The following is a 26,457-nucleotide window of genomic DNA, read 5'->3' on the forward strand; positions in this document are numbered from 1 at the left end:
GGGACAGCATCTGGTTTCAAGCTGCAAACAGTGATCCCTAAAACATAGTCATCTGAGGTAAAGTTTCTGCTGCAGACATAAGTGCTCCCCTAGATATATCACTCCCCCTTTTTTAATGCTAAAGTTTGGTGCTTCGTCCCGCTCGACAGCCTGAATCCATTTTTGTAAAAAATCACCATCAACAGGGAAGAAATGAAACGACAGATTTGGCTCCTTTTGGGAATAACAAGAACAGCCCGGTACGCTACAATAACTCTTTATCGTTGCTTGCACCATTTGTTTACCGTTGCCCTGACCGGACAGGAAGAAGATTACCACAACGATTCCGTATTTCCGGTAACAAATACAAAAAAAAGTTGTGTGAACGGTCCATTCATAATAATTCGAGCTGTAGCTCCTTTATCGAATGAATTAAAAAAATTACATTGACATAAAATAGCATTCTAAATTTACCAAGTTGAACAAGTTTTGGAGGAACCACAGGAAGTGGATTAACAATATTTTTATTAAGTTCAATGAATAATGCACATAAAAAAGTAACCACATAAACTAGACGATATTTAATTATGCATTTTGTGCGAGAGGAAGTGTGAGCAGCCCGCTATGTGTATCACAGGTGTATGTGTGCAAGGTTATAATTTTAGGTCATGTGGTAAACGTTTGGTTCACGGATTCACCGGGTGAATGGATGAATGCAGGATACCTGTAATGCGCTAACCCGGAAACGAAAATGAAAACTCATTCACAACACAAGTGGCGGGGTCGTCCCTGAGTTATACTGCCACCAAGGTTTGGGCCTTTTAAGCCTCCTTTTTAGATCAGATCACAGCTAACGAGCTAACAAACTATTCTTCTCTGGAGTTGCAGGAGACCAAAAACCGAATAAGCATAATAAGCAATAAAAGAAGAGTGAGTGTTGTTCATGCATTCATAAGGTGGACTTAAATAGAACTCCAACTGAATGGTAGTGTGCTGCTTATAATAGGCTAACGGTTTACTCACAACAGTCGGTTATGCTACCCCCAAGTGGCCAGAAAATCCCTCTATGCAGCTTTAAGTCATTTCACCGAACTTGAGCCTTATTTTTCTCCAGCATTTTCATCTATAACAAAAACATTGGGTTGTCTTGAGTGAGAAAATGAACTTGTTGCATGTATGTTTCCACGCAGCACAGAGGTTTAAACAGTAAAAAATAAGATTGACCAATGAATTACCAATTGACTAATGACTAACTTGCCAAACCCCGCAGAAGACACATTTCTTTTGTTTTGCTGGCGAGTGGAATTTGCTGACGCGCATGTCCAATGTTTCCCATCGCTCTCATTACACTTATATCATTACATGTGAAAAGGCAAAGCATTGTACCTCTAGACGTGTGCTATCGTTACCCAAAGAGTCCAAAGTGAGGTTTTGGTGTTACAGCATCCTTCAGACCCACTCATCTTGTTTTCCTGTTTTTGTTGATAATGGTTGCACCGTTTGGACTTTTAGTGCAGTGTGCATGAGTACTATTGCCAGCGCCGTAAATGGAAGAACCAGAAGGAGCCCAGACCTCAACCACCAATCGACAACCATTAGGGCGAACTGGACCACCCACCTGATCAGGGATGGACTGTGTCCATCCACCTCATCCGTGTCTCGGGTCTCTGGATGGGAGATGACCTGCACACGATAATCACATGTGCCGTGCAGATATTTCAAAACAGTCAATATGGCTGCCAATCCTCTGCGGATATGTCCATGCGTCCAGCAATAGACTTTCCACGTCATGAGGCAAAGGAATTTTCTCTGTGGGGTTGAGAAATGGAAGTGACACCATCCTGGGATGAGCTGCAAACCACTGGAATCTGACTGTCCTCACCTGGCAGCCCTTCACCAGACGTCATGGGGGGGGGGAATAGGTGCAGTGTTGTTTGTCCCCGTTAGGACTCCTGTTAGGAGTTGTCTTTTTTCTTTAGCAGAATGTAGAGTATTTGTTAAATAAATCCTGTTTAGAATTGAGTGGAAAAATAATGGGGGTTAAAACCGCTGACAATTGTTGTGTATCCTAATCTTACATTTGACAAGTTATCGTTCCACAGCAGTAACAGTAACACACCAACAGGGAGACGTTTGTGTGCTTTCACTGGCATCTGGTGGTCATTTCTAACACTCGCACACTGTCTTTGCAACCATAGTTTCATGTGCGTGGTAGCCTGCTGTGAATTGGCTGATACATGGCTAGGGATCAGAAATATAAGGATTTGATGACAGGGTTAAAAGCTTGATGTGGAGAAAGTGATGACTGTGATTGAAGATGTGTAAGCTAAAAAGAGAAGTTGATATAGTCTCTTGGATTGAGTAAAAATACATACATATAAAGTACATTACCTTTCAAATGAATTAATATTATTATATTAAACATTAATATTTGCAATCTTATAAATGTGAATTCAATTCACTGTAGCTCCGCCCCGACTAGACCTAAATATTAGTAGTACAAAAAGTACAAAAGGCTAAAATGATTGATTATAAAGATTGTGCGACAGATACTGTGATGCTGAAGTTTCCATGAATGCTGGGACCAAAACATGGACATTTGCACATACTGACTTTATTTTAAAAAAAAGGTTTCTTTGTAATCTATGGTAAACAAACTGTACCTGCCATTTGAAATGAATCACGATTCAGCAATGTACACCAAAATAGTTGGTGGTCCTTCCAACTGGGCCTATTTCTACATGCACACAAACAAACGCACATGTAACAAGACAAAACACAAAGCATCAAATGAAGTCCATCAGAAAACCTGTTAAAAGCTTGAAATTGGGACTCCTCGCCCACAAACATTGGTCCCTCTCAAGAGCTGTCCCTTTCCTTGATGGTCCTGGTCGGGCTCCTCGGCCTGTGGATGAGGAGCCGGTTGGGCCCTTCGTCGGTGGCTTTGATGATTCTCCAGGCGTCGTGGTGCATGAGGCCCTCCAGAGAACAGCCGTTGATGGACACGACTTCGTCTCCAACTTGGATTAACCCGGACAGCTCGGCGGCGCCTCCTGTGGTAGGAGCACAGCGACTGGGATCAAAGACCACCGCCGTGTTCCTCTCAGCTCGCAATAGATGACGCACGCACTGCTTTGAGCAACAGAACCACGCCGCACCAAAGTCACAGCTGTATCACACACCTATGTAGTTCATTTAGCTGTAGTTAAGCCCCACCGCTAAAAACCCCTGGAGAAATTCCCAACTTTCTTTAAAAGAACTAAAGGCTACACGTCACACTGTAAGAGTGAACTGCACGCCACCTGATGATCACATTAAAAAGCAGCATGTGTATACATTCAGTTTACCTCCAGTAGCTAATGCTAGCAGGCTGTTTCAGGGAACGAGCATCACTATGTATCACTATGACGATGAGCGCTGACCCTCGTCCTTCCATTATGTTGCTGCTTCGTGAAAAACTAAATAATAAATCATCATTTCATCAAAGGCGTTAACAGATCATAGGAATTTGGGAAGCGGGGGTCACCTTTAAACATGCGTTTGACGACGAGAGGCCTGTCTCCGTGGGACGGCGACTTCCCCCCTTCCAGACTGAAACCCAGGCCAGCGGAGGACTTGTGGAGCTCCACCGTTAGAGCGCCGTCTGGACCCACGTCCACCACTGAGGAGCAAACAATGAAGGTTGACCGGGTGACCAATAATATGGAAACAGTGAAGGAGGGGAGGAACTCCTCTACCGTCTTACCTGCTGCGGCCCCCGGACCCATCCTCCCACTGGAGCTGGTCCTCTTTGGGCAGCCGGCAGAGTCCTGTGTGTCCGACGAGCCTGCTTCGCTGCCCTCGTCCCTCCAGATGACCACCAAGGCTTGGCGGGACAGCCTGGCTTGGTGGAGGCTGGAGACCGCCATTCCGTGGGTTTTCCCTGCCAGACTGGTGCCGTTTATGGATAAGAGGCTGTCCCCTCTCTGGATTGTGCCCTCGAGGCTGGCCGTCCCTTTGGTAAAGACCCGATGGACCTGAACGAATCAGAGCGTAGCGTTGGCAGGCGCTTCCTCCTTTTCAGGCTGCTTTAGTGGTCAACGCTGTGTCATACTTGTGAGCGCGTTAGCACATCACTGGAAAGCTAGCAGGCCTCACAGGACCACTGTTGTTGCCTACCTTCCTCATCTTCTTTCTAGATCAACATCACTTTCACGAAGTCAACCGTAGGCTTTAGCTTCTATTTTGATCTTTTCCTTCAAACGCATACTGTTTGCCTTCCGGTCTGCTCGACTCGTTCATCCCATGTATAATCTTTGAGGGAGTGCACTCAGTTTGGGCTCCATGGTAACGGTAGCCCTGAAGGCGGGGCTTACTTGGTCCAATACTATTTGTTGTGGCTCAGTGTTGTTGTATCAATCAGTGTCAGGTTGAACGCTGGTAAATGAGTGGGATCTACACTCATGATCTCTTTTTACATTACATTACATGTCATTTTGCTTTTATCCAAAGCGACTTACATTGTATTTAGTTTTTTTTAACCCGTGGTTTTTACATTTTTGGGGGGTTGGGTGTCTTGCTCAGGGACACTTCGACATGGCGCATGGGGCAGTCAGGGTTCAAAACCACCAGCCTTGCGGTTCCCAGCGCACCCTCTCTACTCCATGCGCCACCATCGCCATTTTTCAAGACAAACCTGTGTTAGACACGCTCCTCTGTGTCTCTACAAAAAGACTAACGCAGCCAGAGACAAGGCCCTCTAACATGATTTGAGAATCCCAGACTTTTTTTTTTATCCCCCGGGAGTAGCATGAAAACAGAGGGTGGCCGCTGACATTAGAACACAGCGTACTTACAGTTATGGCCTTCTGCTCAAGGTCGACTCCGCCAGCAACACTGAAGCCGAGCCCCGAGCCTTCCTCTTTGCTCAGGACCACGAGCTGAGTATTACCGTTGACCTGCAGGTCAGAGGCAGAGTCAGTGTGACAGCCAAACGTACACCGGCAGTAGGACGGACACTGTTCTGGCTACTAGCGTCACCTCAGAGAGGGCCTCGGTCTCCTGAAGCAGGGACGTCACATAGGACTGAAGCGCCGGGGAGGACAGCAGGGTTTGCAGCTTGCGCTGACTCAGCGGAGAAGAAGCCAGCTCCTTTAAACTGTGGACAAAAAGGAGCTAATGAGGTTCCGTCCCCCCGATGACCGTTTCAAACAGCACCAAACACAATTTAAATAGAAAGGAACACAAGAAAATGAATGTCTAGCGTTATACACTGCCTGAATAAAGTACAAATGCTTCTAATGTAATTGGTCAGACAAAAAAACATACCCGGAAATCTGAGCCCACAGGTTGGAATAGGTGCTATTAAAATACAAAAAACTAATGTTATTCTACCCTTATCCATGGAGTTGGTCAGTCCTGATCGTAACCATGAATATCTGTTAATAACTACATAATAATAAAGCAGTCAGACGGGTCTTTGGTTGTGGGTCTGGACGTGGATGTGCAATGAGAGCACACAGCTCCATCCCATTAGAAAACACAACAATCTGAGGTTGGTGCATGCAGGTACAGGACCAAATGCCCACTACAATCTAGCAAGAAGAGCGCAGACTGAGCCACACAAATCCAGGACATGGTGTTCCCGAGGTAGGAGCTCGGCGTTCGTGGTAAGGAGCTCATGGAGAAAATGAGTTTCTTGTTCATAACCAATACAAATATTATATTCTCAAATCAAACCTCTTCTGTGGATGCATACACATACAAGTATACTCAGTAAGGTAACATGCATTTATTGCATGTATGAAATCAATGTGTATTTCCACTGTAGCTTCAATGCCTTATTGGCCACATCACCATAATAAAAGCTGGTTTTCCATATATCTTTAATATATTTCAAATATCTGAACTCCCCACCTGACTGCCCAGCCAGGCTGGTGTCCAAGGGTTTCTGGGGTCTCCTGAGCTTCTTCAGTGGATGCAGCATCCCTTCCGGTGTCCCTGTTCACATCAGCTCTAGTCGGGGTTGCAGAAGGTGGAACGTTGTCTGTTGCTCCTTTCAGTATGGTGGTGGTATCCTCTCTGCAGAGTTTTTCCAGTTCGGGCATGCTGAGAGCCCTGAGCTGGCGCAACCTGCTGCGGGCCAGTTTGCCCTGTTTCCTGCGCAGCAACTGAGGGGTCTGCGGGGCCGTGCCATCCGGCGCTCTGAGACCTCGACCCGTCACAGCGGGCGCTTCGTAGCTCGAACGAGGGAGCTCGAGGTTAAGCAGTGTGATGCTGGATGGAGATTTCCTGAGGAGAGGTGAGCCGGGCGCAGTGGGGATCAGGTTCTCCACGTAAGAGCTAAAACTGGAATTGACAACATCCATGTAACCCGCGATCCTTTGGTTCAGCGAGGCCCTGTACGCCAGCGCGTGGGACTGGATCTCACTGCTTTTAACCACTGGCCGGTCAAAGTTAGCCAGGTTTTCAAAGGACTTTATCTTGTGTCGGACAGAGAAAGGATTGAGGCCTGCTGACAAGGCCATGTCTGTGGTGAGACATCGCTTCTCCATCGTCTTTATGTACAGTCTGGACATGCTTATCTTCAGGGTCTCACTCGTCTCTACTATACTACTGGGTTTTGAGCCATTGCTTGAGGGTGAGTCAGTGTCTTCAGCAGCACACAGAGAATCAAACACCGTGCCGTTTGTTGTGGAGGCGGCAGGAGAAAGCGCGGGGGCTGATCCAGAGTCTGTGCCTCTCTGAGTAGGTTTGGAGTATTCTGAATCCACGGTTTCTTTGTTTGTCATAACTGGTGGTGAGGAAGCAGAAATGGTAGACAGTCGAACTTCTATGAATGTTCTCTGAGTGGCAGTGGTGTGTGATTTGGAGCTTGAATGGACCTCTTTGGCCAGCTGCAACGTTTGTGAGGTGCTAGCTGCTGCTTCCCTGGTGTCACTTACTTTGGGCACATCGAGGCTTTGGCTGGTGGTCTTCAACCAGCTGGACGTAGTTACCGTTGACGAGGAGGATTTTGGTGGCTGGTTCAAGGAAGCATTGGATACTGGACTTTCCCTACCGCTCAGTGGTAGCTTCTTACTCTTAATACTGAGGCCCTTCAGTTTTGGAGCATCAGTGATTGGTCGAATAGGAGTTTCGACCTGGAGTTTACTGTTACTACTCCACCCGAGAGAGTCTATACTATCAAGATGTTTCAGCCCTGAGTTCTTCTTGAGCACAGAGATAACATGATGGTTTGAATTAGTTCTACACTCCAAGGCTTTTTCTTTGCTCGTCATGGACGCTGCCACTCTCATACCCGATTGGCCGATGCTTGCACCTGAGGTCTTTGACTCCATCGAAGGTGAACAGAGTGCCAGCGAGGCATCTGAAATCACATTTGTAGTCGTAGTAGCCTTATCGGTACTGTGGGTACCTGCTGCAGAGGGAATGCTTGTGGGAGTGGATGTGCAACCTTCTTTAACTTTGATACAGAGTTCAATAGCACTACTGGTGTGGCACTCCAAGGAATTCATAGGCATTGTACTGTTGGCAGATTGCACTGGAGAGGAGACCCCTAATAAATGAGCCAGCTGCGAGCTTTCCTTGTTTGTAATTAAGACATCAGCTGCAAGCTGCAAGCTGTGGTCCAGGGATGTGTTTTCACTGCCAGCATGCAGAAAGGAGGGCGACCCGATTGCCGAGTGGCTTAAATGGGACATTTCATCAGCAGCAGGTTCCTTTGCCTCACATGAACAGAACTCCACTTCCTCCTCATCTGAAAGCTCATGAAGAAGACCACCACTTCCTGCCGTCCCGTTGACCATTACAATGCTGTCAGTGGAGGAGTTGGAATCACTTTCATCTCCTATGGGGTACATGGACTTTGAACTAGCATCAAGTCTTTGGGCATGTGAGCTTTTTGTCTCCATAGGGGGCGTGGCCTTTTTTTCATTTCCTGCATCCAAGGTGGAACTGTCCTTTATTGGAACCTGAACGCCAGCTTTCTCATACTGGGTTACTGTCTGCTGGCTTGAGTGGCAGGACACAGGCTCATTAGATGTGTTTCTGGGGGAATTAGTGTGTGTATTTGTAGCACTGCAGAGGCTTAGTTCTGATAAAATGTCATCTATATTTGTGATGGGTATTTGAAAGTCTGTTTGGTTTGCGTAGTTGTAATTCCCTGGATGTGCACCCATTACTTGTCCATCATCGGATGTCCCCTGAACCGGTCTGGGGGGGTTTAGTGTGGTGGCTCCGTCACTGCTCCCCGATGAAAGGATCAAACTGGACAGCCGATCTACAGCTGGGACCAAAATGACACAGAAGGCGGTTGAGTTAGGACTGTGATGTAACAAAGGTCAGGATTTATTAAGCCATGCTCTATGAGATCAGGCAGACTCTTCTAGACTCTACTGCAACCACGAAGAAGCGCTACTTTGGATTTGCAAGCTACGCATATGCAAATTCTGACTGGCTTACCTGAATGTGCTCTCACCTATTAGCCGAGCAATGCCTGTGCTTACCACGCCTACGGTTACAATACTAGAACTAGGGGGGGGCAACCAAACTGAACCTGACCAGCTAGAGGGGATTCGCTGAGGCCCACCTTCTTCTTTATTACCTGGGCTACAAAAAACGACGTGTACAAGAGTGGACCCAGTGCGCAAAGGAAATGAGCCACAGTCAGTTAATATAGAAAATGGACTGCACTTCTATATTATACACTTGGCCTCTCATTCACACAGCTGGTCTGTAAAAAACATAGTGTCATACCTCAGCAGAATAATCCAGTAATTCTTTGTCAATCTGAATTTTGGAATATCCTCTGTATTATAGATTCTCTACTGAGTCCTCGTAATACAGAGGCAACGGAAACGACTGAAGGCTCAGAGAGGCCCGTGTGCATTTAAAAACTAAACTTAACGGATTCATATTCTACAAAAACATAGAGTAACATGTCTGCAACTATAAATAATCTGAGAGGTAACAAAGATAATTATTACACAGTAGTTTATATGAGACTAAACGCCTGTGTGTGTATGTGTGCGTGTATGTCTTTGTTACCGGGAGACAGGAAGGAATGAATGGATTCATCCCGTTTCTATCAGCAGACATTGCTGTGGTCGTTCTATACAAACGTCACCTCAGATTTCTTCTGTTGGGTCTGAGACAGATTTGTTTTGGAATGAATTGGTAGATCTTACCAATACGGACAAAAGGATCGAATAAAAGGCTATCCACAGCAATGTCCACGCTACGCTAAACTAACACTAAGATTCTCCACAAACAAGACTGACACATGAAGGACATTACAAGGTCAATACAAAACTGCTACCAAAGGTCCAATAAACTGTGGAAGATAGTCACCCTGGATAGAAAGCCAGATGCTTGCAGCTTGCTTGGGGAAGTAAGGGAGAGTTGATCCTACATCTTAAGCCGGCATAAAAGGTACTACTGCTGGTAACACAAATACAATACACAGCAGCACATCTAAAGTCCAACTAAAAACCCATTGAACATTTGGCACCTGCTGTATTCAAAGAGCTGCTCATTCTTTCTTTGAATCATTAAAAGAAAAAAAAGGGTAGATAGGTAAATATAAAAAATCAGTTACTTTAATGGTCCAACAAATGGAGATAGACAACAATTCACACATTTTGCCAATATGCAGCCGCCAGTCGTTGGACGAGGACAATTTCAGGTGGACTTTAGATAGACAACACTTTTACATGAATGGTGGTTGAGCCTGATATCGCTACGATCTTAACAGTAGAATCGTACAAGGCTGCTATCAATACATGAGCTACATGCGCTTCATAGCCATTCACTAGCTTGGATTTGCACTCCTTGGCTTTCACTATCGGGATGGAAACAAGGAGCGGCTAAACAAAGAATTGGGACAAGCAGAGCTCCTCAGACACGCACCAGTTTTACAAGAATTCTTATTTTTCTTGTCTGAACGAAAGCAGTCATATCCACCCTCATGCAGTTATCCAACACTCTACTTCCTGTATTTACTCTTCAGACGATTCGTTTAAAATCATGATGATGTTCTGTAAAGCTTGAAGGAGGCTTGCACAGTTTGAAATCATTGATGGCATTTTTCAATAGATTTAACATTTTTGATGGACCTCCCTGTGGTTCTGCATCAGGAACCCTGCAACTTGAGATGAAAGCACACGGACACCAGATGACTTACGACGTACAAGCTAAAACAAAGGTCCCAAAAACGAGGTCTTACCTGAAACCGGTCTCTTGATCTCCAAGCACAGTGTAATGGGAAGGTTGTGCATGAGCTCACAGATGTCCTGGTAAGTAGAGGAGCGCACCGACGTTTCCCCAATTCTGACGACCTCATCTCCAGGACAAAGGGTTCCTTCAGTTTCCTGAGTGTTAAACGGTTAAACAAAGAGATCCCATTACATGGCAGAATCCATTCAAACAGGGAGGTTTGAATGGTGTCCATTCACTGATGGTGTGAAGACTGGAGCGGCCACACGTACCCGCTCTGCTGCCCCCCCAGGCTTCAGCCCGACGATGACCACTTTCAGAGGGGATGACAGGATCTCCAGGTCGAGCCCGAACGACTCACCCTCGCTTCTCCTGAGCGTCACACAGTCGATGGTGCAGACACCCACCAGCTCACTGGCATCCCCCCTCTTGCACAGGTGATGGGGTACCGAGGCACCAGCGGTGTTGGAGTTCCTTCCACACTGGGTGACTTGGGAAGGGGGCGGGTCCAAGCCTGGAGAAGGCTCCTCCGCTTTGGACTTTTGGGGCAAGTTGGGCAACATACTCTTGACCCGCGTCACTGCTTTATGTTCCAGCTTGGGGGAGCGCTTTGACTCCAAGTGTCCGTCCTCTTGATCACTGCTGATGACCAAACCGCTCGCCCCCCCTGCCTTGCGAATGGGGGACTCGGACTGAATGGCAGTTCCTTCCTCACACTGTGGGAAACTACCAGAGACATGTGTTTTGTGCACATGGCCTTCTTCACGGTTTCCATTTATATCCATCACACTTGGAATTTGGGATGCGTGGCCATGGCTGCAGTTGAGTGGGTCCGGTTCTGTCGGCCTATGGGAGAGCCTGGTGTTGCTGCCATGGTCTTCGTCCTCCTCCTTGCTGAGCTCATCCTCGAAGCACATCAGCCGCCGCTGGCGGAGGAGTGGGCTTCGCACGGGGGTGGGGTTGGAGGCAGCGACGGGCTGGCAAACTGCCTCCACCTGGTGATGGACGCGCGTTTTGTCGTGCGAGGCGTTGCGCTCGGGGCCACTTTCCACTTCTGTTAGAGAAGGGGTGAATTACGAGAATAACAGACAAAGATGAAGATGGGCGTTTCCTGGATGGAGCTTGAATTGCACAACACATACCTCGATCCAGGTCTGATAAACCTGGCTTTATGGAAGTTAAATAGGGGTTAATGCCAAATTTGGGATTGCCCCATTACAGGGTTCACAATGGGGACGCAAACATTGCCATCAATCACTGGCAGTGAGGCAGTGATTGTAAACCCACTCTGTCTAAAAGGACTATGTTTAAATGCATTGTGCCACATATAGTGTTAAAGCCACTAGCAGCACTGAAGGTGGTGTACGATCACAATAGTCAATGCAAGTAAACATCCGCTGAGTGCAATGTCTCTTCAGTCCGGCCTAAGCCCAAAACCTCCACTCCCTGTTTCTTTTTACCATGTGGCCGTGCCGAGTGGTCATCCATGGAAGGGCTGCAGCACCGCTGGTGGAGCGCCTCGTAGCTGTTGGAGCCCATCAGCACGGACTCCGAGGAGAAGGAGTGGCTGGAAGCGTCCTGGGCGAAGTACTGAGATAACTCTGTCTCTGAGCTCAGAGACCCGTGCTGCGGCAAAACACAATCACAAGAGTGAGGTCAATAGTGCCGCGCTGTGGGAGAACTAAGAAAGAACACACTTACTCTACTGGCCGGCTCCAGGAACCTCTTCATGGTCCAGCTGAGATCTAGGGAGGCATCTCCCTGCCTGTCCTTCAGCGTCGGGCCGGGGCTCTTACAGGACCATGGTCGGGTTTTGCTCATTTTGTCGCGCTGTGTGGATCGAGCTATGATGTGATCCATCTCCTGTTCCGACACCTGGGAGAAGACGATGAGATCCAAGAGCTGTATCAAGACAGGAGCAACCTACAAATACTACAAATAGATCAAATATAAGCGCATGCTTCCACATGAATAAGAGCCAGTATTTCAACTAACAAACGTAACCCAGACATGAACATTCTCCCCACCATGAAGCTCCCCGCAGCAGGAGGCCAAGAGTCAAACAAGCTCCTACCTCCAGGTCAGAGGAGTGGAGCCTGTGAGGACTGACCAGCAGTTTAGAAGTCTGTGAGGAAATGACCCTACTTCACTTCACGTCACTCTGAACATTGTAAACATTGGCTGCAGCTTGTTGTGCGCTTCCACACAGTGTGATGTTCTGTTATCACAATGTTTGCCCAGTTAATTTCAGAGGGAGACATCTCATACGCACTATAGCAGACAACTATTGCAAGAAAGACGACCAGACCTCTATTCAAACTGCTGTTAAATATCTTAAACGGGAACGGCTGCTTAAATGAATGGAGATGATGATGCACATGCTCTTACCTTGGGGTTAGGGTGCCTGCTGATTATAAGACTGACAGGTCCAGGGCCACATTCACTGAGGATGGCATAGGCCTCGCTGAGAGCGGCGTGACGCAGGCTGACCGAGTCCACCTCCAGGATCTGATCCCCACGACTGCAGCGAGGAGCACATGTAGTCAAGGACCTCTTTGTAATGTCATGTTTAAACAACCTGAGAAGCAGCTGATATAAACTAATGAGAGTCTGGTCTAAGCTATTTTCCTTCCTGTGTGGATGACTGGAGATCCTGTGGTAAACACCTTTGTTAAGTATGTGTTTTCATCAGTGAAACAGGAGGGGGAAGAATGCTTTGCCACCATCCTTTTTTTCGAGTTAGAACGTTCTTTAAGCACATTTTCTTCCAGCAGTGAGTTGCTCAGCCAAACAGACGTTTGCCCTCTCGTAATATAATCCAAAGAATAACAGCAACAAGGAAATAGCTCTCTGTATCTAGTCCTAAGGTGTGAAATGAAGCTGGATGACAAGGTCCCGTTCTCTCCCTTGTGTCTCTGTGTTTTAGTACTAACGAGCTAATGTGAAAGCATTCCAAGTCACAGGTGAGCCGGATGGTTTTTCTACCTGAGCCTACTGTCCATCTTGGCCACAGATCCCAGTGCCAGGCTATGGATGTAGATGCCAGGAGCGGTGTTCTCCAGGGTGAGACAGCAGACTCCGATCCCGAGACCAACACTGGGCTCTAAGCAGAAACACACCTCCTTAAACCAAACAACATTCATTTGGGCACAGTGTACCGATACATGTGTGCAATTCGGGTCCGCGTCCATGTTTCCTCATTCACACGCATTGGTTGAATAGAAATGCCAACTCAATTTCTCCAATAATATTTATTTAATATATCAGTCTGCACTTCCCTTCTGAACCACATGAGGGAGCTTGAGTATTTTGTGTATCGTGTGATAACTGCAGCCTCCTACAAACATTCACTCATAAGAGGAACAAAGCCTAATAACTCCCCTCCATGCATGTATTGGGTCTCATTTATCAATCATTTTACACCTTTTCAATTAAATGCATTAATCAAACATAGTCATTTCCTAATTGGCTGCTTTACTTTAACAATGGACATTCATTCACGCTTTGTAAATCTGGTCGAGATTCCCCACCGTTATGAGGGGGGCCTCGGAAAAAAGTCTGGGAAACACTGCTTTGTGTAAATGCTGACTGTTTTCATGAAAGGAAAATGTAAATATATTGCCATGTGTGGAATTTTAAAGCCTGAGTCACGGTTTTTGTGCAATAAGAGCTAATAAGCAAAGGTGGTCTCATGGTTCTCTGTCAGGTCACCAAACCTTTATTAAGTGTGACCTCCATGATGATGCAGTCCTTGGGACCAGGTCCGGGGCCCCTGTGGCCATCAGCCTCCTCGCCCCCTGGGGGGACGGGTGTTCCCCCGCTGGTGTTGGAGTTGGGTGAGCTGGAGCGGCTGAGGAGGGTGGGGGTGGGACACGGGGTCAGGCTGGGACTGCGCAGGCGGGTTCGGATTGTCAACGTCACCACCCCTTTTTTCAGTTGCTGTTGGAAGGGCATCAAATTGCGGTTCAATGTCAACCTCTGTAAGGCATCATAAACATACTTGTTATAACCGGCTACTAAAAGGCTTTATGACATGCGCCATGCGTTTCAGTCGCTTCTGTCATCTTTTTCTGCCTCCATCTCCGCTGCAAAAAGTGCTTTCTACCAATCCAGAATTGAGTCCTCATTTTCCAACCCCAAAAAACTATTTTCCATCTTCACTAACCTCCTCGAACCCCCCATTCCTCCTCCCCCCTCCACCCTTCTCCCAGGAGACTTTGTCACCTACTTTACCAGAAAAATAGATGACATACGCTCCTCCTTCTCCAACCCACCTCCTTCCAGTTATATCGCACAGACCTCGCCCCAATCACCCTCACTACCCTGTTTCACACCCCTGTCCCCTGACAAAGTCCTTACCTTAATAACCTCTGCCCGTCCCACCACCTGCCCCCTTGACCGCATCCCATCCCATATCCTACAGTCGATCGCCCCTGATCTTCTTCCCTTCCTCACATGTCTCATTAACAATGCTTTGTTATCTGGCTGTTTCCCCAACACCTTGAAGGAAGCAAGAGTTAACCCACTTCTGAAGAAACCCACCCTCAACCCTTCGGAAGTAAACAACTACAGACCCGTATCCCTCCTTCCCTTCCTGTCCAAAACAATTGAACGAGCCATCTTCAACCAACTCTCCTCCTACCTCCATAGTAACAACCTCCTAGACCCCCACCAGTCAGGCTTCAAGGCGGGCCATTCCACAGAGACTGCTCTCCTCGCTGTCACGGAACAACTCCACGCTGCTAGAGGCGCCTCGCTCTCCTCCGTGCTCATCCTACTGGACCTTTCTGCAGCATTCGACACAGTAAACCACCAGATCCTTATCGCCGCCCTTCAAGAACTTGGTGTCACAGGATCCGCGCTGTCTCTTCTCTCATCCTACCTTGACGGTCGCACCTACCGGGTAACTTGGGGAGGATCAGTGTCGGAACCTTGTCCCCTTACAACTGGAGTTCCTCAGGGCTCCGTCCTGGGTCCCCTCCTCTTCTCAATTTACACCAACTCCCTTGGGTCCGTCATTCGCTCGCACGGTTTTTCCTATCACAGCTATGCCGACGACACCCAACTAATTCTCTCCTTCCCCGACTCGGACACTCAGGTGGCGGCACGGATCTCTGCATGTCTGACTGACATCTCCCAGTGGATGTCCGCTCATCACCTGAAGATCAACCCCGACAAGACCGAACTACTTTTCTTCCCTGGAAGAACCTCGCCCACCCAGGACCTGACCGTTAACTTCGGCAACTCTGTGTTAACGCCCACTCAGAGTGCCAGGAACCTCGGCGTGACACTTGACTCCCAACTCTCCCTGACTGCCAACATCGCAGCGACGACCCGATCCTGTAGATACACGCTCTACAACATCAGGAGAATACGTCCTCTTCTCACTCAGAAGGCGGCACAGGTACTGATTCAGGCGCTTGTCATCTCCCGCCTTGACTACTGCAACTCTCTGCTGGCGGGTCTCCCAGGTACCGCCATACGACCACTGCAGCTCATCCAGAGTGCAGCAGCTCGACTGGTCTTCAACCTTCCGAAATACTCCCACACCACACCGCTTCTCCGTTCACTTCATTGGTTACCAGTAGCTGCCCGCATCCAGTTCAAAACATTGGTACTGACGTACCATGCTGTGAATGGATCGGGACCAGTCTACATCCAGGACATGGTGAAACCCTACATCCCAACTCGCACACTTCGATCTGCATCTGCAAAGCGGCTTGTTCCTCCCTCACTGAGAGAAAAGCACTCGACGAGATCGCGACTCTTTGCTGTCCTGGCTCCGAGGTGGTGGAATGAGCTCTCCGATGACATCAGGACTGCAGAGAGCCTCTACATCTTTCGTCGAAAACTCAAGACACACCTCTTTAGACTCTACCTTGACTAAAACACTAGCAAACTAACTAACAAATGATAGCACTTAAATTGTAATGGCACTTTTCTATAACATGTTTTGTAACTGCTTATTTGATGAAAATGTACTTTCTTGATACTTGTTTTCTGAGTTTGTATCTATGTGGAAATGCACTTATTGTACGTCGCTTTGGATAAAAGCGTCAGCTAAATGACATGTAATGTAATGTAATTACAATAATCAGGTGACCAACAGTGGTTAAATACGAGGACACATGACCTTACATTGATGATACATGCTTTATAGTCTATTAATAATGTTGTAAATGCTTTATCGAATTAAGGATGATTATCTAGTGCTACAAGCAGATTAGAACGCAGTAAAAGAATATTTGTGATGTGTGGAATGTTACTGAATTGATTTAGCATCAGGAAAAGTCCTCGATCTTCACACAAACACCGTTAGACGTAACATTCCACCTTGAAGGTCTGGATGGCCTGTTGGTGCGTGAGTCCTTGCAGAGACTCGCTGTTCACTTCCAGGACCTCGTCCCCTGCACAGGGAAGCACACCATTAGATAAAGCCTTGGTGGACATCGCAAAGTCGATGAATAAAGATAAACAGTCACCCTCTTTCAGTCGCCCGTCCGCCGCTGCGGCTCCGTGAGGGAAAATAGTCTTGACAAAAATTCCCATCTGACCGCGAGCCGAGTCGTGCCCCCCAACAATACTGAATCCCAGGCCCTATGAAAGGTAGAGAGAGGACACACAGTAGTAGTCTCCTTCCGAGGACACAAGACCAGGATTCATGCTTCCTTGCAAAACTACCAGGTGCAGTCCGGGGGGGGGGGGCTCAGTTCTAAGAAAGGCTGCTAAAGGAAGGGACTCACCCATTAATGCAAATTTCTACTGTTGCCTCATCCCCTTTGCTTTCATGCCATGTTTCCATGGACCAGGTTTAGAACTATACAAGACCCAATGCTACTGCTTTTATTAGTCACATTTCTATTAGTATCACATTTATTCATACTGCTTTTATGATCATTATTATTCTATTATATCCACTGCTGCTGGTATTATAGTCAAAGTTTTTCCATCACCATTCTGCTTATGATTATCTAAAAATGGGACAAAGAAGTTTAACCTCGTCTGGTGAAAACTTGTGATTCATTATACAAATTAATTGAATTATATATATATATATATATATATAGCTTCTTTTTTCTGTTTTGTGCCCCAGCACTGTAGGCATGGTACTACCTTTAATGAAGCTACACCTTACCAAACGGTTCAATGCCTTCAGGGGGCCGTAGCGTACAGCCAGACTCTCATATTGCTAGATTACATGTAAATGTAGCACTTAAAGTGCATTCTCTGAGCTTTATTCATGCGCACGTGTCAACTAGAGTGCACTCACCTTGCCCTGGCCTTTCATCAGCACTATGCTGGAGATAATGGACGGCTGCGCCAGTCGCCATGGAGACTCCACTTGAATGGTGCTCAGGGAGCGGGCTGATTTCTTAATGATCTGATAATCCTAAAAGGGAAATGAATATGAGAAAAAATAAAACACAGTCAAACAAAAGTGTCTCATTAGAAGAACACAGTTGTTGACAGTGTGAATTTGCATTGTTCCCTCAAACTTACTCAGGGGTTCGAAATGTTTTTGTGTGCAGACAATTTATTGTTGGTCATTGATGACTTGCGTATACACAGTATTCAAACAATATTTATTTTTACAGATAATTGTGCAATACTTGTGAAGAAAACACTCCTATCGATACCTTCCTTTTGCCTGTTCACCTGTTATTCTTTTCTCTGTAATATCACATTGAGGGAGTTTGATTCCGTGTAGGTGCATTCATGTTAGCTAGTAAAGCTGAGTGTATAAATGCATCCCCCTCTTTTCCATAAATATACATAATGCATGTGTTCTTAGGATTCACATACAGGTTGTTTTAAGGCAGATGCTTCTGATCAATTCTTATTCTCCACCTCCGGTTCTAGTGTTTTTTGTTAAATGCCTAAAATAAGGGCTCAACCAACCTGGTATGGAAATCTGATTTCATGATTCGTCTTATGGGATGACAACATTATGTTTATTTTGGGTTGTGTACAACACTGTCAGCGGAAGAGCGAAACGAGGCGCTGACCTGTCTCACTCCAGCCGTGTCCAGCTGTTGAGGCAACGAGTGTTTGCGGTGTCCGGGTGGAGGCTTCTCCGCCCTCTCACAGCTGCTCACACCGTTCCCCACAAACAGTTCATCGTCCTCCCCCACTGACTCCAGGCGACTGCATCCTGCTGGGCCACGAGACAACAGTCATTTCAAGTGAATATCGGCCTCTTGTTAATCTCTGGGAGCACCACTAATCACTAATTCATTCTATTCATCCATCCATCAATATGAGTAGATTAAGTGAGGAGATTAGGCTGTTCCAGGCATTGAAACCCACCCTGGGACCGACTGCCAGGCTTCATTGGCGTGGGGCTGCAGCAGGATCCTTTGGGTGCTTCTCCCTGACTCGGCCCTTCTAGTTTCTCCAAGTCAGTCAGCTGTAACAGGGAAAGAATGTACTCCGCTCTTCAACAAAGACGCACCTCCTGCTATCTGGTACTTCAACAATCAAACCGCTGAACACAGTTGTATGTTCATAAACCATTGTCATAATCGGATGGCTTTTTGTTGGATAATACCATCGGTCCTGTTGGTTAAACACTGAATATACTGCATGTTGTATAGACCTTGGTGTGTACTCATTAAGTGGCTCCTGTCGATCCCTGACGCTTCCATCACATCCAGGCAAGGGGGCAAAACAATGAATGGCCTCGGATTGTAAGAATCAATGGTAAACCTTGGCTTCTTTAGACTTGCATTCTGTCCAGCAGGGGGCGACTCCTCTGGTTTTATAGGAGTCTATGAGAAAGTTTCTTCCTTCTTTGTTTATTTCCTCAGTAAATATTGTAAAAATGAGTTTATGGTCTCAATCTTCAGCTTCAAGTCTTCTCCAATACAGCATAGTATTTCTTAACTAAAGTATGTCATACCAGGCAGGGGGGGTGTGAATCTGGGCTGTGGTCGGAGGTCTGGGGGGAGCGGGCAGCAGCAGTCTGAGACAGGGAGGACAGTGAATTGCAGGTGTTGACCAGGTCGGGTAGACTGGTGGAAGGGAAGCGCTCAAAACCCACGTCCGACTCCTCCTGCAAGGGCGGAGAAGAAAGGTTAGATGGCACAGGTAACATTTCCTTCTCATTTATGCAAAATTGGTATGTCAGATGTGTAGCTCTGGGAGAGGAAAAATGTGTTGAATTACTATTTCACACAGGGAAAAAAACCGAAACATCTGTTTTAACAGCAGGGGCATCTCTTTATTTACAACCTCCATATATCATAAAGGCCACGACGTTTTCATACTTATCGTATGAAATTTGGACATGACTTTAAACAATTTATTATTGAGTTATAACATTAGAACACGAGTTATTGTACAACTTATTAAAATGACTTCAATTACTTTTTGACTATGACCATGATCCCTGTTACCATGTCAACTTATCGTATGACATATGGACAGGACATGGCTAATTTTCATGCTGTAGTCTTTCAACAAAAACAAGAAGCAATGGTGTAAACCAGACGGGAGGCTGAACATTGTGCAGACATTTCACGTTTTTATCATTATGTCAAGAGCACAAATCTTAATATTATAATAATATAATAATAATATTTTTTATGTAATCTTTTCTGGTCAACCTAATTGTCCAAAAAGAAACAGGCCTCCAAAGCACTTCTCTTCTTCTCTGGCATGCATCACAAGAAGAGTGCACTTGACAACAAGAAAAGTGTTAAGTGCCGTCATGATACATTTTATGTAGTTTTGTGCAGCTGGAAGAAGTGCAACACTGTGTAAAGTGATGGTCATGTGGTTGGTTCTCACTGATCCAATTACTATCGTGAGTGCTGTCCAGGGTGCTGAATCTAGAGCTGTCTAGAGTGCTGTGCGTCAGTAGAGTAGCCGGTAAACATTTAGCTTCTTTTTAGGTTTTACTGTATCTTCCACTGAAAGCAGTTACAGTTTATCAACAGTGTTTGTTCCGAGTTGTGGTACTTTAGCCTTAGCAACACTTTGCCTGTGTGCGTGCACCTACCCTGCTGGCCACCACCAGCTGGACCAGACCAGAAGTGGAGCGGAGGATAGCGACAGCCTCCTGATGAGTGAGACCCACCAGAGACTGACCGTTAATCATCAGCAACTCATCACCAGCTTGAAGGCGTCCGTCCCTTAAACACACACACACAGGTACACACGTTCAGGCAGCAGGCACCTTCACACAGTCAAACTGAGTGGCACTGTGGGATATATATCTAAATAGATATATATAGATACATATTGGGATTGGGATACGTTCTCCAGATTTGTTTTGAAAGAGGGCTACAAAAACTACACAAACTCAAAAACGGACACCAATTATTTAGTTAGGAAATTTCAGCCAACTCTACACAAACAAAACCATTGGCTTCTTGGTGAGAGATGGAAAAAATAGTTGTGATAAATAAAGTTTAGTTAATATAAAAACAATGAGAGAAAACAACTTCATACTCAACATTTAAAAGGGAGACATTGTGGACCACTAATAATGCTCAAAAGAACTTGCTATAGTAATCATTGCATTGCTCATATCACTGCCTTCATCTGAGCAGCTAAGGCTTCTGGACATGTTGCCCTGTAAAAATAATACAAAATAGACTTCTAAACTATGTCTCTTACAAATGATGGCATTTATTGGTTAAGAACGTTGCACCCTTTAGTCGACATACACAAGATGATGAGAAGTTGTTATAAGTGATAGCGCAGCGCGGTTTTGTCTTGACATTATTCGGACTGGGTGTACCTGTAAATGGCGCCTGCCTTCTCCACGCGAGCTATAATGATGCCGTGGGGGGAGCGCTTGGAGCCGCGCCCTCCTGTAATCTGGATGCCCAGGCCCTCCTCGCCCTTCACCATGTGCATCTTCCAGATGTAGCTGCCCTCTCTGGGCTAGAAAGAACACACAGTAAGTCACAACAAGTCTAATCAGACCAACGGACTGCTGAACTTACGGGATTATGGCATTAACTCTTAATGTGCTGTTGACGAGAAAGGAGAAACGTTTCATAAAACATACCCTCCACTGCACCAATTTTGTTGTCTTTTAAATCAAGCAGCATCAATAGGTTCTAAAAAAATCAAACCATTGTAGAGTTCCCCAAAACGACATTTGAGGCCGACTACAGAGCAGTGAAGCCAATTAAAGTTTTAGAAGCTGCAGGGGGAGTCTCTTCTGGTACGGTTGAATAGAAGAAGAAAAGCAAGAAAACAACTCCACTTCTCTCTTGATTTATTCCCTCAGTAAACATTGTAAACCTGAGTTCATGGTCTCAGTCTCTAGTTTCAAGTCTTCTTCAGTACAGCATGGCGTGTTGCGAAGTGGAGCTTCTAATGAGGACCAGAACATTTGAATAAACGGTAATGTTTTACTGTCTTAACTCCAGCAGTAGAATAGTGCTGAAAACACGCTCTCGTACTCTACATCAGGTTCACATAGCAATCCTTTTACATCCAGCAAAGCGTACAATTCTACTTCCGCTCTCTATAAAATTAAGTTGAGCTTCCCAAGTCTACAGCTTGACAACAGAAGCAGCATGAACTATATTAATTATGCAATCAATTTACAACATGATGTTCATTTATTAGGTTGCTGCTGCTACCCGAGCGGTTTACGACACGCCTCACTCCTCTGCATTCCAAATATGGTTACTTTGTTCAATGCCGGCAAAAAGAAAAAAACAGAGCCTCGGTTGACTCTGTATTTAATCTGCAGTGGTTGGGCGGTTGCTCCATTCTCATCTCAAAAACTAGTGGATGATGGTGGCGAGGATGACCTTTCCGCTCAGCTACAGCGTGTGGTCACGTGACCTTTTGATGCACATGCTAACATGTTAACATAAATCCCCACACTCAATTCATGCCGTTGTTGATATTTTTTCCATGTTGAACCTGGAGATTAAAATGAGGCCACTACTCCGTATCAGCTGCTGTCAGGACAAGTGAACCTAAAAGGATTTACATCTTCCGTGTAGGGCACTAACACTACACTCCATTAACAATCCCCCTGATGTGCTGGGATGAAAGGACAGCTGTGCGCCTCAATCCCCTCACGTGCACGTTAAACCACTGGGCCATTGCTCCACAGCAGTAGTTGCAGGGTGGTGATTCATCTGTACATGGAGCTGTGGGCTGCTGAACATCTGGCTGCAGGACCCGCCCCAGGGACCCAAACTTTGACGACATGTTACCCAAACCATGTGTGCTACTAAGCTTAATGGTGCCCTTTTCTCCCACCAGTGCACTGGGACTGGGTTGGGTCCAACAATATCAACAACCACTGGATGGCTGGAATGAAAGCCTGACATATCGTAACAACTAATACCCCTCATACAGCTGTCATGGAGATGAGATGAATCCATTAATGTGTTCAGTTTTCTGAATCCCATTCAGTAATGACCGTATAAAGGTTTATTCTTCTGTCTGCTGTTGATGTATTTGGGCCATATTTGAGTTTAGTCAGGTTTGTATTGATAGAAATATACGTGTCGATTTTAGTGGGATACCATCAGTCCCCCTTTAATATGGTCCTCCTCGTGCTGGCCTCCATGTGCACGAGGCTACGACACCCCCTCAGGGAAACAGGGTGCTGATGAAGAAACAAGGCCGAGGCTTCTCTTCAAAATACCGTCATCACCAGTTACATCACATGATTAAAACAACACAATAGTGCTTCATGGATTCTTTCCCCAAAATATTCAGTCCTCTCAGCTAATGATTAATGCACAACAACCTCAATCATTCCTGAAGTGTTTTAGTGTTTGTTTTATTATTAAATACCAGCTCAATAAACTTTACACTACAGATGATTTAATCAATCAATCGATATTGTGGTGTACGTAGAGGGTCACACTGCGTCGGGCTTAGGTCAGTTTGATACGTACACATTGTTCACAGACCTGCGCCATGTCTTACCGGGCCGGAAGCTTCACTGCTGAAAGAATCCATCTTGCTCTCCAACAGCTGACTGTGACACCTGGCGGGCAGGGTGCCGCTGCACCCGCCGCGCAGCCGCCGGCCAGCACCTCCCTCCTGAGGAGAGGCGTCCGGGCTGCCCCCCTGCAGTGTGTGCGGGGACTGGGGGCGACCCGGGTCCCCTGCGTGAGCGGGGCCGTCGTGGGGGGAGAGCTTCGGTTCGGCGTCCCGGTTGGAGGACGACCGCGATATGACGCCAAACTTGCGCGTGCGTAACCCGTTGGCCGAGGCCATGGCAGCGGTGCCGCCGCTGCCGTTAGTGTTGCAGGGAGGGAGGGGGGCCTTCCGCTTGACTCGCCGCAGCATGATCAGGTAGATACAGCCTCCATTCCAGCACTGGTCAGCCAGGTAACTGTTAAAAAAAAAAGAACAAAAGCATTGATGGGACAATGCACAGCGTTCCACCTCCATGGGGGAGGCCGTCTCTTCATGCTTCTTGTATGGAAGCTTTGCATTATGTGGATTTCGTCGGTTCCCGTTGGCGGTAGTGTTTCAGAGCTCCAGATTCCCTTCAGAAAACCTCAAATCTTCACTGCAGCAGGGTGAGACTATACGGAAGCATCAGTTTCCGAGAGTGCTTTAACGTAAGGAACAAAGTCGAAGGCTCTAGCTTGCACATGGGAGCAGTTTGTCTTCAGGAAGGAGGAAAACAACACAATTGTTTAAAAGATCAGGTTTAGGGTCAAACTAAATGACTGAAGACAAACTGTTCCCATGTGCTCAGTCTTCCTTCTCAGGGGTTGCTGTGCAGTGTATTTGATTTGAAATACTGTAATGCGGCTATACTGTGTGCTTAATGCATTTGTGTTATCCTGAGGAGTAAAAAACCTACTCTTATCCCTCAACAAAAAAAAAATAAGTTTGTATTCGTAGACATTGAGCAGACTTTCCATAGATAGCGTAGCATAGAGGTGCTAACTGTAGTCTGTGTGGTGCTCACATACTGAAGCTCAGAAATCCACAGCCTGGCACCTGAAGAACATAATGGAACAAGTGCAAAGAGCACAGCTCAACAAACGATTGGCCGTTGTTGTGTAGATAATCCCGTACATGGTTGAGGTGCATAGTGAGGCTGTGATATGTTGATATGTTTTACTGAGGTGGTCTTACCTGGCTCCACTGACATCTACTCCCACCATCAGCTGCCCGTTGAGTGACAGCAGTTCGTCCCTCAGTTTGATACCCCCGCAGCGGGCCGCCGGGCTCCTCTTCCTCACCTCTGTCACCCAGATGCAGCCCACATCCATGATGGGGCCCTGGTCCCTCCTCCTCCGTGGACCTCCTTTCTTTCTGCCATCAGGGTCCCCAAAAATGGGGATGTTCCCGAAACTGAGGCCAAACTCGGCGTCGCCGCCCTCTTCTTTGCAGAGTGACACAGCGTGGACCTCGACGTCCAGCCCGTCCCTGCAGGAGGACAGGACTGGGTCCCCCTCCATGAAGTTGAAGTTGATGTACTCCGTCAGCTTCTGAATGGCGGCCAGACACAGGGACATGTTGTCCCCATTGACACTGTTGACGCTGCTGCTGCTGCACACACTGTCCACTTCCCCATTGTGGTAGGAGTCCTGGTCCACCTGCTGGAGGAAGACAGACGAAGAAGGAATAGTAAATGAATGGATGTGAAGCTCTCTACTACATTTATTGACTTTCTTTTTTTTAATTTAGCAAAAATATAGACCTGTGATTGGTCCTATATTCCGGATCCACTTCACTTTAAAAATGAATTAAGAAAATTTAAAAAGCATAAATGCATACTCCATTGCATAAATTGGTTTAAATTTGACATTTCCAAGTCGACACTACATTGTGTACTTTTTAACACAAAGCCAACTAACAAAATGTGTGTATATATATATATATATATATATATTGTATTATATAATATACTGTATATTGGACAGTGTGACAGGGCTTAGCTAGGCTTAGCTTTCCATTGGCTGCTACGGACGATGTGCGTCTTTAAAAAAGGTCTCAAATACATGCAACTGGATAAAAACCCATTTTACATACACAGATCTTTTAGGCCTACATCCATTTATTTAATTCCATTGTAGTAATGGGAGCAGGGGAGCCTAAATCAGTGCAGCACTTTGGTGAACCCATAGAGTCCTGTGGAAGAGGAAGCGATCACATTATACATGGAGCATAACATGATCTGGGGGGGTAGTTAAATGGGACGAAGTACCTTGCAGCCAGGATTCTCTGGATTCAGGTTGTGGTCCTGCTGTGATCTGGCACTCTGAGCCCCGTGCCAGTTCTCCAGCAGCGGGAGGATGCTGAGGGCGTTGTCCTGAGTGATGGGCATCCTGGCATCCTGGGCCTGTTGGGGGGGGGGAGGGTCCCTCACCAGCAGTCAATCTGATGCCTCCAACATTCGCTGCAGGCACGGGAACCGCTGTGGGACAACAGCCCCGGATCCATCTCCAGATGTGTCAAGGGGGGGGGGGGGGGGGGACTTAAACTGTACTCAGAGATTTCCAGATGAGGCAGGGTGGGAAATGGTGGACTGATGTCGACTGTGGCGTCTTCAGCATCAGGCCATCTCCTAAAGACAACACAACAACATGACACATTTCTATAGTAGGTCCACCAGGAAGCTTTGGTCTTTTATAGCGTGTTAATTTCGCTTGTGACACTAACGAGTAACCCTTTGACAACGTGGGATCTTCCAGGCACATTCTCCTTTTCATTACCACCTCCACAGCTTCAGCTAGAAAACAACTGACACGATGGAGATGGACTTCCAGGAAATCAGTCCCACTAAAAAGTGGAGTTCAATGACAACTCGTCATCTCACAGGGAATCAATTCTGGCACCTTTGCATCTGACAAAAGGAAATCATCAAAATAGAGAATAAAACTGTAGTCAAAGCTCCACATGAAAACAACATGTATTATGGATATAGGATTAGTCAATAATACATTGAAACCAATTACCCTCATCGGAAGGAGGTTTAGCCACAACAACACTTTTAAACACTTAATTGATACTAAATCCAATCGTTCTATAATTGTTGCTCCACCTTCCACTGATGAAATAAATGAAAACCAACAACTGCATGGATGTTAAAGAAATGTCTTCTAACATTATACTTACTGTCCATGGCTGAAAAGTGATTGTATGAGTTGTCTTAAAAAGTCCCTTTCCCACAAAGAAGCGAGGAATGTGGGTTGACCCTTCTGCTACAGACGCAGAGCCGAGTGCAGCCACATCTGTGGGCGATGTAGACAGAAACGCAGGCTGCTGCCACCAGACCACACTTTAATGACTGGCTCCAAATAAACTGTTGAGCTCTGTGGTCCCATCTGCCTC

The 26,457-nt window shown here is 46.4% G+C and overlaps 1 protein-coding gene across 2 annotated transcripts; it reads right to left on the reverse strand.

Annotated features, from left to right (window-relative positions):
* Positions 1–2,453: 2,453 nt before the first annotated feature.
* pdzd2 (PDZ domain containing 2) lies at positions 2,454–25,587 on the reverse strand. Of its 2 annotated transcripts, none has more exons than XM_037483336.2 (24): positions 25,331–25,587; positions 24,256–24,722; positions 23,086–23,497; positions 20,918–21,063; positions 20,174–20,306; positions 19,073–19,225; positions 18,481–18,580; positions 18,180–18,325; positions 17,444–17,563; positions 16,656–16,770; positions 16,507–16,580; positions 13,890–14,112; positions 13,159–13,276; positions 12,562–12,694; positions 11,875–12,048; positions 11,634–11,799; positions 10,446–11,227; positions 10,184–10,328; positions 5,875–8,245; positions 4,999–5,116; positions 4,815–4,916; positions 3,725–3,995; positions 3,506–3,640; positions 2,454–3,032 (listed from the first exon to the last, which is right to left on the reverse strand). In XM_037483336.2, the coding sequence occupies exons 1-24, from the start codon at positions 25,448–25,450 to the stop codon at positions 2,839–2,841; spliced, it is 6,918 nt and encodes a 2,305-aa protein (XP_037339233.2). In that variant the 5' UTR covers positions 25,451–25,587; the 3' UTR covers positions 2,454–2,838. The 2 variants fall into 2 exon arrangements, with proteins under 2 accessions (XP_037339233.2, XP_037339232.2); XM_037483335.2 differs by having other exon boundaries at positions 18,180–18,328.
* Between the last annotated feature and the right edge of the window lie 870 nt (positions 25,588–26,457).

Source organism: Pungitius pungitius, chromosome 5 (assembly GCF_949316345.1).
Source record: "Pungitius pungitius chromosome 5, fPunPun2.1, whole genome shotgun sequence".
Taxonomy (NCBI): Eukaryota; Metazoa; Chordata; class Actinopteri; order Perciformes; family Gasterosteidae; genus Pungitius; species Pungitius pungitius.

Coding starts and splice junctions, on each gene's coding strand:
- pdzd2 (XM_037483335.2), bottom strand. CDS start 25,450: ATGCCCATCACTCAGGACAACGCCCTCAGCATCCTCCCGCTGCTGGAG. Junction 18,329..18,480: donor GCCTGGCAGTCGGTCCCAGG/GTGGGTTTCAAT, acceptor CTCGTGGCCCAG/CAGGATGCAGTCGCCTGGAG. Junction 11,228..11,633: donor CCACTCGGCACGGCCACATG/GTAAAAAGAAAC, acceptor CTTCTCTAACAG/AAGTGGAAAGTGGCCCCGAG.